Raw genomic sequence first — 13,897 nt, 5'->3', positions numbered from 1 at the left:
TTTCTACGGTACTACGAAAAGCATATAGGCCTTCCGCCTGGCACGCATTAAGAACCTCCCTTAAAATCACTCCCATTTTTGTAGGAGGGCTCGCAATCACTTCGGTTGTGCGAGACTGACTTCAGCGTGGAGGGGCTGGGCTGTTGCCTATAGAAAAAAAAAATGCTATAACTATAATTTGGCAGTTTTATTATCTAAAAATTGATTACACGGCACTTTCTTTGCCCCCACTTGAAGGTTTCAGAAGGGGCAGGGGGCGGCACTGTTGTTGCGCCCCTGTACGGGGACTGTGTGCGGGCTGGGACGCGGCGGTCGTCCCGGAGAGCAGGGTCGTGGGGCAGTGAGCGAGGGAGGGCCTCGCAGTTCCAGACGCACCGCCCCGGGAGCTGCAGTGCGCGGCCCTCTCCTCCACCAGCCTGCGGGCCCGCTGGGAGCCCCCTCCGGCCGAGCTCCGCCACGGCGTGGTCGAGGCCTACAAGGTGTTCTACCGGCGCGCCGACCCCGCTCCCTCAGGTACCTGCCACGCTTCCCCGAGCACTGCTCGTCGGGGGAGCGTTTCCGTGCACGCCGCACAACCGAAATTAAAATGAAAAATTGGTTGCCTGTAAAGTCGGTTTACGGACAATAGTTTAACGTGACTACATAACAAAACATTGATGAAATGATTGCATACTTTTATGCATAAAATTGAATCATTTTTATTGAATTATCACTATTTTGATTGGATACAAAGAAGGAGTGAAATGAAATCTACAATTTAATTGATAAATTTACTTTCATTTGCACTCATTAATTCAAATTTGTTTATTATACTTTAACGAAGAGATTATTTTAACTATAGCTTTTATACATGTTTTGCTATTTAACTTCTTCCAATCCGTATTATTTTGTTAAGGATGGGACGAGGATAGGAAAAGTAGGAAACGAATGGGAGTGTTTCAAGTTTAATGTGCCTCGAAAAAGTCAAATCGATGGTTGTTCCAATCGAGTGGAAGAGAGATAGATGCGGCACAAGCGTACAATGAGCGTAATGAGACAAAGTGCGTAACGTGACACTTTTTTGTGTGTGCAGCCGGCGTTCATCGATTTATTAGACGTCACGTCAAAAATTCATTTGGGCACAGCCCACAGGAGTAGGTACATTTCCAAATACAGTAGAACCCTTGTCATACACTTTTCAACGAAGGGGACAAAAAATGGTGTATGATGTGGGAAAGCGTACAAAAAGCGAAGGGCAATAATAAATTTTTTTTTCCAATCTAGCATACCAGCGCAATGTCAGATTAAACATTAATACATATGTGTAAATAATTGCATTATATTAATGAAAGGTATGAATCAATCATTATATATACATAAAATAAAACAACCAGAAATGTAAAATACAGTACATAATCAAGAAAGCTGACATGAGAAACAGTGGCCTACAAAATTTATGAAGTCATTTCTTGTATGGAGGGTGGGGGGAAGTGTCACCAAGCCTAAACTAGAAATAAAAAAAAAATTAGGTTATTTCTTGGAGAGAGAAAAAAAAATCAAAAATTTATGTTTGTTTGTTTGTTTTTAGAAACAAATTTATGCTCCAGAACAATTTTTGATAAAATTTTAACTTTAGAAACATAGAAAACAAAACAATCCGATCGTAAGAAAACAATTACAAACGGGTAAATTTATTTCAAAGATTAATGAATGCACAAAATTTTAGATCCATGCCTTGGTAAAGCGCGTGCACCATTTTCATAATCATTGCTAGTTTGCGCCACTAGTCTCGCTTGGTGCTGGCCATAGATGCTGCTAGCGAAGTGCACAGTCTTCCTGATACTATTCATATCTAAGGTGCGATAGTTATTTTCTTACGTTTGCAAAGGTAAACGATGGAGGTTTTTCAAAATGAAAGCATTAAAGCGTAGTTTTATAAGGAATAATATAAAAAAAATGTTAATTTTGGGACTTTTCCGCTTCGTAAAAACGTATGAAACGGGAAATTAATGTTTTTATTAGTGTATGTTCCTGGAAAGTAAACCATTGTAAATATATAGTACTTTCGTCGGGACAAAAATTAATCGTTGCATGACACTGGAAAATGTATGAAACGGGTACTTATCGTCGAGGTTCTACTGTACCGATTTCTCCAGGAACATTAATTACTGTTGCCGAGCTCAGTAACTGACAGAGTTTCCAAAATCTCAAATTAATAGAGCAGGCCCTATGTACAGGCACAAATTTATTTATCAGTAAACTCCTGCTTCACAAATTTCTTATAGTTTCTGACGGTTTCCATTTGCTTGGGCACCAGCATATGTCCAAAGCGATACTGCAACATAGATTACACCATCAACATATATGTTATACTGTAACAATACATACAGTATAATGAAACATTATATCCCGAAACTTTACCTTCTTGGTATGCACCAAAATCATTTGCAAACTTAGTTTCGATACTATGCAGTAACAACTTATAATTTTCAAAGATATCTGCCCAGCAATTACATTACTATACAGCCCCCCCCCCCCCTCCTTTTTTTTCCCTCCAAATATATATTTATAAGTAGAATACACCTAAAAAATTTATAACTGACCACACATGAAGTTATCAAAACAAACAACAATAATTATTTACAAGTTTATCGTTACCAAATACAACTAAGAATATTACACTACCTAATTATGCAAAGTCTATAAATAATTTATCCTAGTAACGCTTAAGCTCACAATATTGTTTATGAAGATACAAGATAGGTATGTGTGAACTATCAGGCACTTGTCTTAGACCTTACTATAATGTCTCATCAAAGTATTAAAAGAAAATTAGTTTACAACTATTACGAGCCACGTTCCAGAACTCGTTAAAAGTCACAAAACTCCATCCTCATAATAAGCTGAAAACAACTACCCTGGGGGGAAAAAAATAGGAATAGTAAAATAAACAATACTTAGTTAATTTGACTAAGTTACAACTGGTATGAGGCCGTAACGCATGCTCTAACACAGCGCATCTTGCCGGGTGGTCGAAAAAACGCACACACGCATTCTCTCTCTTTTTCTCTTTCTCTTTTTCTCTTTCTCTCTCTCCTCTCTCTCTTTTTCTCTTTCTCTCTCTCTTTCTCTCTCTTTTTCTCTTTCTCTCTCTCTTTCTCTCTCTTTTTCTCTTTCTCTCTCTTTTTCTCTTTCTCTCTCTTTCTCTCTCTTTTTCTCTTTCTCTCTTTTCTCTTTCCCTCTTTTCTCTTTCCCTCTTTTCTCTTTCTCTCTTTTTTCTTTCTCTCTCTTTCTCTATTTCTCTCTTTTCCTCTTTCTCTCTCTCTATTTCACTCTTTTCTCTTTTGCCTTTTCTCTTTTTCTCTTTTCTCTTTTTCTCTTTTCTCTTTTTCTCTTCCTCTCTCTCGTTGGCGGGAGGTTCGAGAGGGGTGTGACAGCGGCGTGAGGCACGTCGAGCTCAGGGAGGGCCTAGCCCTGGTCGACGGCAAACCAAAATTTTGGCCAAGGTTGGACATTTTAAATTCAACATATTACCGACTACGAATGTAGCTTTGCACATCAGTCCAAAGAGAAACCGGCTGGAATTACTGATAAAACTTAAAATGATCCCCAACCGGGTTGACTGGTAAAATTAACAATATAAAACTTCATAGGCAAGCTCTGTATGCGCAACGCGTGCAGTCTTCACCGTCTCTTTGCCATCGGGTGCAGCAGCACCAGGTGGATTTTCACATTCGGATACAAATTACCATCAAACTTATAACGCCATCAGGGGCGTAGCCAGGGGGGGGAGGTTTAGGGGTTCAAACACCCCCCCCCCTTTAGCACCAAATATTTAATTAATTTCTTATTCATCACTCAAACAAATTTCATATTAAAATTAATAAATTTTTTTACCATTACAATATTTAAATTTAAGTACCGAAAACTGCTAAAATAGCACTATTTTACACCTTAAAATCCAAATTTTCCTGGTGGAGGACACTCCCACCCCCCCCACTTTAATATGGGGCAGGGGGTGGGGGGCATGCTTCTTAATACCCCCCCCATACACAAATATACTGGCTACGCCATTAGGATGACAAATTAGACAGTCACAGGGGTTTCCCCCCCTTTTCTTTGTTGACCCAGCGCTCTTAGACGTTAGGCCCTACCGCCCTGGGGCCCCCATGGGCTTGGATGTGGATCACGCCGCATACGCAACCGGGAAGAGCGTTAGAGCTTTTGGCTATGCAAAGGGGCTGAGGCTACCCATCCCAGCTTATGCACCACCTCCGGCCCCCTACCCCACTCAGCTCACCAGCAAGTTGGATGCTCCCTTGCCATTAGGATGACTGTTAGAGATGTATGGTAACTGGTGTTCCAGAGCGCACGGTGAACGTGGAGGTGAAGCGGACGACGAACCTGGAGACGACGCTCCACGGGCTGGCCAAGTTCACGAGCTACAGCCTCCGCGTGGCGGCCGTCACGGGCGCAGGGGAGGGCGTGCGTTCCCCCGCCATCGCCTGCCTCACGGACGACGACGGTGGGTGCAGTCGCGCGGATTCCTTCCACGCGCTGACGGGCGGACAGTGTCGTGAGAGTCGAGCAACGTTTTCACGTACCACGGCAGGGTTGCAAGGGTAGTTTTAACGTAAATCCTCGACAAATGACAATACCTACACCCAGTGGCGTAGCCAGGATTTGTGTATGGGGGGTGTTAAGAAGCATGCCCCCCCCCCCTCCCGTATTAATATTAATTTTTAATATGAAATTTGTTTCAGTGATTAATAAGAAATTAACTAAAGATTTGGTGCTAAGGGGGAGGTTTGAACCCCTAAAACCCCCCTCTGGCTACGCCCCTGCCTACACCTTAATAGTCTCGTGATTATTAAAATGATCACTAGTGTGGCCAAAATGTTCCATATCAAACCTTTGGAGATGGTAAGTAAGATCATAGAATCGTACTCATGTAGACTTGCTGTTCGCAATGCACACATAGTTTCAATCGGTTTCTGTGGTTTCATTCTGAGACACTTGCATTTATTCTTTAAATGTACTTTGTTCAGAAGGTCTGGTACTTTATAGCAATCCACATAAAACGACGGTAAGTAAAATTTGCAGTGCTGCAACTTTACTTAAAATCTTGCATGCTGAAACTCAAATCAGGATCTGTGTAAGTAAAATCTGGACTGTTCTACCCTTCATGTTTACTGAGATACACATTTTTATCACGGAGACAGCTTATTGTAGCCTTGAAACCTTATCTGCAGTTATGTTGCTAGAGTTTGAAATAGTTTAAATGTCATTGTTTTATATGCTTAAAAAATAATAATAATTTCTGTAAATGTGCAGGAACCGATTTACTTTTAGTATTTAGTCTTTATTTTTGTCAGGAAAATAAAATAATGAGTACATTAAAGAAGAAAATTAGTAATTGCGTAATAAAAGTTCGAGAGTGGTCAGACTGGAGTGAAATATGTGGCTGTTTCAAAAATGCAGAAAATGGAAACAGTTTAAGCAGTGTTCCAAATATACTACAGAACAGTCATTTTTTTCCCCTTGTGTACGCAGTTAGTGAAACATTAAACGAAGTAAGGATTAAAGGTGTTGATATTATATATATATATATATATATATGTGTGTGTGTGTATATGTGTATATGTATATAAGTATGTGTATATATATATATGTGTGTGTGTGTATATATATATATAAATATATATAAACCAGGCATAGAAAAATGGGTGAACTGTGGCATAATTCAGTGAAAGTAATTTTGCCAAACGAGCGGGCAGTGTTCCCAGAAAGGCACGGAGGCACTCGTAGTGGGCGCTAGAGTGCTAGAGTGCGCGAGTGAGGGCGGGAAGCGGTGCTGGCACTCACGCGGTGTCCCTGGTGCAGTTCCCGGGCCCCCCGAGCTGATCAAGGCACTGGCGATGACGTCGGACAGCGTCCTGGTGTCGTGGAACGCCCCGGCGGAGCCCAACGGGAACATAGTCAAGTACTACGTCTATTCCGTGGAGAGCGGCAGCCAGGTGTGTTGCACAACAACATTCTTTTTATTGTAGTTATATATTATATATATATATTTTTTCATTCGTCAGTGGTTATCATGTTTGCTTTTCACACTACGTACTTTCTCTTTTATTTAACTATACATATTGTTCTTCATTATGTAAAAAAAAAAAATTCAATCACTTTTTAATCCATACATTTTTCAATATTTTGCCATGTGCTCTATGGCATCTCATAAATAAAAAATTTATCTCTTAGTTTAAATTTTCAGCTGGCAAAAAATTCATAAAATAATAATGGTATTAATAGTGATAACCATATCACAAAATTTTCTGTCAATTTTCTGAAATGCAGCAGAAATGTAACAAAGTTTCAGAAAGTTCATGTTGAAGGCTGGAAATAAATGTGTTCTTATTTAGAATACTGAAACACACAGAATCTTGTTTTACGTCTAAGTGTATAGACGTATGTATTAATGTATTATGTGCAGTTGAGTTCATAAAAGGCTTTATTTCTTTGCAAAAAAACTCATTTCACCTATTTGTTCACAATATTTGGCATACAGGCTGGCTTGGTTGTTCAGTGGTAATTTTTGTGTTTTGTGAGGAGCATAGTAGATTGAAGCCGGATTACAGTCATGGACTTAGGCCGAAACATTAACTAATAACCCACTAGATTATATGATTAAACTCCAAAGTGTTTGCATAGATTTTTATTACACGTCAATAGATGCCAGACTGGGATTTGTGCAGTTAGTTAATCAGTATTAGTGAGTTTTTTTTTTCTGTGAGTGAGCACTGTGTCATCAGTTTGTATATTACCATATATACTCGTGTATAGCGCGCCCTTTTTTCCCCTCAAGTAAAGGAAAAAAATAAGGTAGCGCGCTATACACGGGAAAAAAAGTGAGGTGGGGAGGAGGAGTGGAAGTTGTTAACTGCCGGGTGACGGGTGACGTTTCTGGCCAGCCCCCACACATACGCACAAGCAACAAGGCCTCTCTTTCACACACACACACACACACACACACGACCTGGTCTCTTGCACACACACGCTCACAGCACACACACACACACGTGCGCGCGCAAGCTCCCACGTCTCTTGTTTATTTTTAGACCTCCCCTCTACAGATAGCCAGGGCAGCTAGTAAAGTAAAAAAAAAAAAGAGAGAGAGAGAGAGAGAATGTTGTCACCAGTCCCCCTCCCACTTCCTTCGCTTCCTCGTCCTAGCAGCTACCGGTGAGTCATCCAGTCCTCCGCGCCAGCTTAGCAACGTAGCGTGGCACGCTTCATTTCGCGTGTCCCTAAAAATGTGTTAACTATCAGTTGAAATATCTATGTAGAAGCTACGTGACGGGAGTGGTGGTGTTTAGTCCTGTCAACTGTCAAGGTTACTTGATGGTCATAGTCCCTTTCCTGCCTGCCTCCCTCCCTCCTGCCCTCGAACCAGCTGTGACGATACAGCGCTTCATTATCTTCCATCTACACAGCAGAGTTTAAGTATTTTCCTGACGCATCACCACACATCAATTTAAATTATCATTTGTTTCATAAGTAATTACTTAACAGGTACCACAAAATGTTAGTAAAATTTATTTATGGGAAAAAAAATTTAATTTTTTTTTTCTTGTTGCAAAAATTGTGGTGCGCGCTATACACGAGTAAATACGGTACTTACTCTAACATCTTCCAAAAGTAACTTAAATTTTATCAATTTTGTTTTCAAGGAAGCTCTATTGTACATAGAAATATTGTATGTCATAAAATATAATGGTTTGTCTTACCCTCTTTTATCACATAATGGTCGCACTCGCGTAATCGTTGCACCCATATTTTAGGGCGTCAAAATTAGGATAAAAAAAACTCTCGCATAAATGTTGCATAATGTTTTTGGTCCCGCTATTAGACTCGGAGCGCTTTGTGTATGTATTTTTTCCATATAAAACAATGTTTTTTAAAATAGAAATCCAATATTTATTCAGACGTTACCACTTACTTATTTAATTAATGGAAATACGAAGTTGTCTGACGTGTAAATTATCTTTTAAAGACTTTTTAAACTATATAACCTTCATCTGTTCGTCAACGTTGCCTTGGTGTACCGCGTACAAAACTATAGCCAGCGCTCATTGCAATAATTTTTTGGTTGTGCGCTTCCTGTATAGAGCGCGCACACGTAGCTGAATATTGATATCTTGCCGATTGCATACAACGCGCTCTCTGTACCAGGTGCTGAGTTAACTACATTTGATTGCCCGCATTCTTTCATGTTGTGTACTACAGTAGTTACGTGTTCGTTCGGCTTGCATTTGGATCACAGATGTTTTTTCCATTTAAAGTTGAAGAAAGGTTTTTGTTGTATGACTTATTAATTTAAATTGTTTGGCGTGCTCTTTTATACTTCCCTTTTTAAATAAACATACTTTCCATGAATGAGTTTTGTTTTTATGAATAACTTTATCTAACAAAAAAAATTTTTACGCATAATTGTCGCACCCCTACTTTTCAAACTTGTTTTTAGAATAAAATTGCGACGATTTTGCGAGAAAACACAGTATTTTGCACATAGATACCACTGACAACAATATTCTTAATAGGTCCCAACCTGGTGAGAATGCCTGCTAAACTTTATCAAAGTCCTTTTTGCCCTTTTGCAATTAGCCAAAAGTGTTTTGTAATTGGAAATTCTACTTCTTGGTTGCCTATAACATTTAACTACATTGATTATTTAACTTTAGATGTAGCTAGCAGGAAAATTTCAAAACTTTTTTTAATTTTCCGAAAATTTTCACATAGATTGCCATCCAGAGCTGATAAAGACTCCATCTTCATCACATATATTCGCGTCTGTACACTATTTCACTAACCCCCAATTAACTTATATGTCCGTTATTTAGTGATGCCATGTCATTTCTTAAATTAGTCCTCCGCATTGCAACATGTCGTGATTTTGGGCAATTCCTTCTTTGTTTACACCACCCTGTCTCTCGACATACCATCAACCTATCTCGCCCACATGACTCACCTTTATGCTTCCATTACTACCAACCTTGTTGGTCAACACTCACAAGAAACACCATTTACAAATCTCCATCCAAAAAATCTATTATCAATTATTGTACATAGAGGTGATTTGAACTTTAAAACTAAAAAATATTTAAGGACACGGACCATACGTTATTTAAACATACAGGTGCCTACTTTCACTATAATATCCAGGAGATAAATAGACCACATGTTAAAATTCATGTGTATAAAAATCTGATTTCACCCAAATACCAAAAGGATGTGTTACTAAATAAATAAACTATATGAATAATAACTAAGCAGTAGCCTGTTTTCAGAGTGTAAATTAGTGGTGGTTGGTTTGAGAGTAATAATTGTCTGAGTGTATATTCAGTGGAGTGGTGTTAGAGCGTAGTGCTGGTAGTCTGGTGAGCGAGAGAGTAATTGTCAGAGTGTACGTTCAGTGGTGTGGTGTAAAGAGCGTAGTGCTGGTAGTCTGGTGAGCGAGAGAGTAATTGTCAGAGTGTACGTTCAGTGGTGTGGTGTAAAGAGCGTAGAGCTGGTAGTCTGGTGAGCGAGAGAGTAATTGTCAGAGTGTACGTTCAGTGGTGTGGTGTAAGAGCGTAGTGCTGGTAGTCTGGTGAGAGAGTAATGGTGAGAGAGTGGGTTCTTGTCAGAGTGCATATTTACTGTAGTGATGTAAGAGCATAGGGCTGGTAGTCTGGTGAGCGAATTAGTAATTGTCAGAGTGTACGTACAGTGGTGTGGTGTAAGAGCGTAACGATGGTAGTGCTGGTGAGCGAGAGAGTAATTGTCAGAGTGTGTGTTCAGTGGTGTGGTGTAAGAGCGTAGAGCTGGTAGTCTGGAGAGCGAGAGAGTAATTGTCAGAGTGTACGTTCAGTGGTGTGGTGTAAAGAGCGTAGTGCTGGTAGTCTGGTGAGCGAGTGAGTAATTGTCAGTGTGTACGTTCAGTGGTGTGGTGTAAAGAGTGTATTGCTGGTAGCCTGGTGAGCGAGAGAGTAATTGTCAGAGTGTACGTTCAGTGGAGTGGTGTAAGAGCGTAGAGCTGGTAGTCTGGTAAGCGAGAGAGTAATAAAGGCAGTCTACGTAAAACGGGCGTATAAGAAAAATGATGTTTTGAGAAAACACAAAAAGAATATTTCATTGCTTTCTCCTGTTGTCATAGTAATCATTATTCCTGTAATTTAAATTTAATATAGATACTAGATCTATATGAAAACACAGTCAATGAGTTTTAACTATTAATAATATAAATAAGCAGCATCACACAGGACTATCAAAACATAACATAACCACAAAACAAGAAAACTGACTGTGAAAACCAGCTGACATCACCTCACAAAAACAGGTGTACCAACTTCAATTTTCAAGATATTGCGATGAAACTTGCACCACTGAATTCTACACGAAATGGCGGATCAAATAAAGCGATCTGCGTAAAAAGGGCGTATGGACCCATACGCCCGTTTTACATAGACCGCCTCAATTGTCAGAGTGTACGTTCAGTGGTGTGGTGTAAGAGCGTAGTGCTGATAGTCTGGTGAGCGAGAAAGTAATTGTCAGAGTGTACGTTCAGTGGTGTGGTGCAAGAGCGTAGAGCTGGTAGTCTAATGAGCGAGAGAGTAATTGTCAGAGTGTACGTTCAGTGGTGTGGTGTAAGAGCGTAGAGCTGGTAGTCTGGTGTGCGAGAGAGTAATTGTCAGAGTGTACGTTCAGTGGTGTGGTGTAAGAGCGTAGAGCTGGTAGTCTGGTGAGCGAATTAGTAATTGTCAGAGTGTACGTTCACTGGTGTGGTGCAAGAGCGTAGTGCTGGTAGTCTGGTGAGCGAGAGAGTAATTGTCAGAGTGTATGTTCTGTGGTGTGGTGTAAGAGCATACAGCTGGTAGTCTGGTGAGCGAGAGAGTAATTGTCAGAGCGTACGTACAGTGGTGTGGTGTAAGAGCGTAACGATGGTAGTGCTGGTGAGCGAGAGAGTAATTGTCAGAGTGTACGTTCAGTGGTGTGGTGTAAGAGCGTAACGATGGTAGTGCTGGTGAGCGAGAGAGTAATTGTCAGAGTGTACGTTCAGTGGTGTGGTGTAAGAGCGTAGTGCTGATAGTCTGGTGAGAGAGTAATAGTGAGAGAGTGGGTTCTTGTCAGAGTGCATATTTACTGTAGTGATGTAAGGGCATAGGGCTGGTAGTCTGGTGAGCGAATTAGTAATTGTCAGAGTGTACGTACAGTGGTGTTGTGTAGGAGCATAGAGCTGGTTGTCTGGTGAGGGAGAGAGTAATTGTCAGAGTGTACGTTCAGTGGTGTGGTGTAAGAGCGTAACGATGGTAGTGCTGGTGAGCGAGAGAGTAATTGTCAGAGTGTGTGTTCAGTGGTGTGGTGTAAGAGCGTAACGATGGTAGTGCTGGTGAGCGAGAGAGTAATTGTCAGAGTGTGTGTTCAGTGGTGTGGTGTAAGAGCGTAGTGCTGGAAGTCTGCTGAGCAAGAGAGTAATTGTCAGAGTGTACGTTCACTGGTGTGGTATAAGAGCGTAGAGCTAGTATTCTGGTGAGCGAGAGAGTAATTGTCAGAGTGTACGTTCAGTGGTGTGGTGTAAGAGCGTAACGATGGTAGTGCTGGTGAGCGAGAGAGTAATTGTCAGAGTGTACGTTCAGTGGTGTGGTGTAAGAGCGTAACGATGGTAGTGCTGGTGAGCGAGAGAGTAATTGTCAGAGTGTACGTTCAGTGGTGTGGTGTAAGAGCGTAACGATGGTAGTGCTGGTAAGCGAGAGAGTAATTGTCAGAGTGTACGTTCAGTGGTGTGGTGTAAGAGCGTAACGATGGTAGTGCTGGTGAGCGAGAGAGTAATTGTCAGAGTGTACGTTCAGTGGTGTGGTGTAAGAGCGTAACGATGGTAGTGCTGGTGAGCGAGAGAGTAATTGTCAGAGTGTGTGTTCAGTGGTGTGGTGTAAGAGCGTAGTGCTGGTAGTCTGCTGAGCAAGAGAGTAATTGTCAGAGTGTACGTTCACTGGTGTGGTATAAGAGCGTAGAGCTGGTAGTCTGGTGAGCGAGAGAGTAATTGTCAGAGTGTACGTTCAGTGGTGTGGTGTAAGAGCGTAACGATGGTAGTGCTGGTGAGCGAGGGAGTAATTGTCAGTGTACGTTCAGTGGTGTGGTGTAAGAGCGTAGTGCTGGTAGTCTGGTGAGTGAGAGAGTAATTGTCAGATCGTATGTCCAGTGGTGTGGTGTAAGAGCGCAGAGCTGGTAGTCTGGTGAGCGAGAGAGTAATTGTCAGTGTGTACCTTCACTGGAGTGATGTAAGAGCGTAGAGCTGGTAGTCTGGTGAGCGAATTAGTAATTGTCAGAGTGTACGTTCACTGGAGTGATGTAAGAGCGTAGAGCTGGTAGTCTGGTGAGCGAGAAAGTAATTGTCAGAGTGTACCTACAGTGGTGTGGTGTAGGAGCGTAGAGTTGGTAGTCTGGTGAGCGAGAGAGTAATTGTCAGAGTGTACGTTCACTGGTGTGGTGCAAGAGCGTAAAGCTGGTAGTCTGGTGAACGAGAGAGTAATTGTCAGAGTGTACGTTCAGTGGTGTGGTGTAAGAGCGTAGTGCTGGTAGTCTGGTGAGCGAGAGAGTAATTGTCAGAGCGTATGTTCAGTGGTGTGGTGTAAGAGCGTAGAGCTGGTAGTCTGGTGAGCGAGAGAGTAATTGTCAGTGTGTACATTTACTGGAGTGATGTAAGAGCGTAGAGCTGGTAGTCTGGTGAGCAAGAAAGTAATTGTCAGAGTGTACGTACAGTGGTGTGGTGTAGGTGCGTAGAGCTGGTAGTCTGGTGAGCGAGAGAGTATATTTCAGAGTGTTCGTTCAGTAGTGTGGTGCAAGAGCGTAGTGCTGGTAGTCTGGTGAGCGAGAGAGAGTAATTGTCAGAGTGTACGTTCAGTAGTGTGGTGTAAGAGCGTAGTGCTGGTAGTCTGGTGAGCGAGAAAGTAATTTTCAGAGTGTACTTATAGTGGTGTGGTGTAGGAGCGTAGAACTGGTAGTCTGGTGAGCGAGAGAATAATTGTCAGAGTGTACGTACAGTGGTGTGGTGTAGGTGCGTAGAGCTGGTAGTCTGGTGAGCGAGAGAGTAAATTTCAGAGTGTACGTTTAGTGGTGTGGTGTAAGAGCGTAGTGCTGGTAGTCTGGTAAGCGACAGAGTAATTGTCAGTGAGTACGTTCAGTGGTGTGGTGTAAGAGCGTAGTGCTGGTAGTCTTGGTGAGCGAGTAATGGTGAGAGACAGAGAGAGAGAAATTGTCAGAGTGTACATTCAGTGGTGTGGTGTAAGAGCGTAGTGCTGATAGTCTGGTGAGAGAGTAATGGTGAGAGAGTGGGTTCTTGTCAGAGTGCATATTTACTGTAGTGATGTAAGAGCATAGGGCTGGTAGTCTGGTGAGCGAATTAGTAATTGTCAGAGTGTACGTACAGTGGTGTGGTGTAGGAGCGTAGAGCTGGTAGTCTGGTGAGCGAGAGAGTAATTGTCAGAGTGTACGTTCAGTGGTGTGGTGTAAGAGCGTAGAGCTGGTAGTCTGGTGAGCGAGAGAGTAATTGTCAGAGTGTACGTTCAGTGGTGTGGTGTAAGAGCGTAGAGCTGGTAGTCTGGCGAGAGAGAGAGTAATTGTCAGAGTGTACGATCAGTGGTGTGGTTCAGGAGCGTAGTGCAGGTAGTCTGGTGAGCGAGAGAGTAATTGTCAGAGTGTACGTTCAGTGGTGTGGTATAGGAGCATAGAGCTGGTAGTCTGGTGAGCGAGAAAGTAATTGTCTGAGTGTACGTTCAGTGGTGTGGTGTAAGAGCGTAGAGCTGGTAGTCTGGCGAGAGAGAGAGTAATTTGCAGAGTGTACGTTCAGTGGTGTGGTGTAAGTGCGTAGAGCTGGTAGTCTGGTGAG

The 13,897-nt window shown here is 41.9% G+C and overlaps 1 protein-coding gene across 1 annotated transcript in view; it reads left to right on the top strand.

Annotated features, from left to right (window-relative positions):
* LOC134540938 (cell adhesion molecule Dscam2-like) overlaps nt 1-13,897 on the top strand; it is a 147,759-nt gene that overhangs the window by 106,276 nt on the left and 27,586 nt on the right. The window contains exons 24-26 of the mRNA XM_063384019.1: nt 364-513; nt 4,346-4,504; nt 5,863-5,996. Of these exons, the coding sequence (XP_063240089.1) occupies nt 364-513; nt 4,346-4,504; nt 5,863-5,996 (443 nt within the window). The remainder of the gene's footprint in view (nt 1-363; nt 514-4,345; nt 4,505-5,862; nt 5,997-13,897) is intronic.

The sequence above is a fragment of the Bacillus rossius genome, chromosome 17 (genome assembly GCF_032445375.1).
Source record: "Bacillus rossius redtenbacheri isolate Brsri chromosome 17, Brsri_v3, whole genome shotgun sequence".
NCBI lineage: Eukaryota > Metazoa > Arthropoda > Insecta > Phasmatodea > Bacillidae > Bacillus > Bacillus rossius.
The sequence above is the reverse complement of the archived record's forward strand: the minus strand, read 5'-3'. Positions and strand labels throughout refer to the sequence as shown.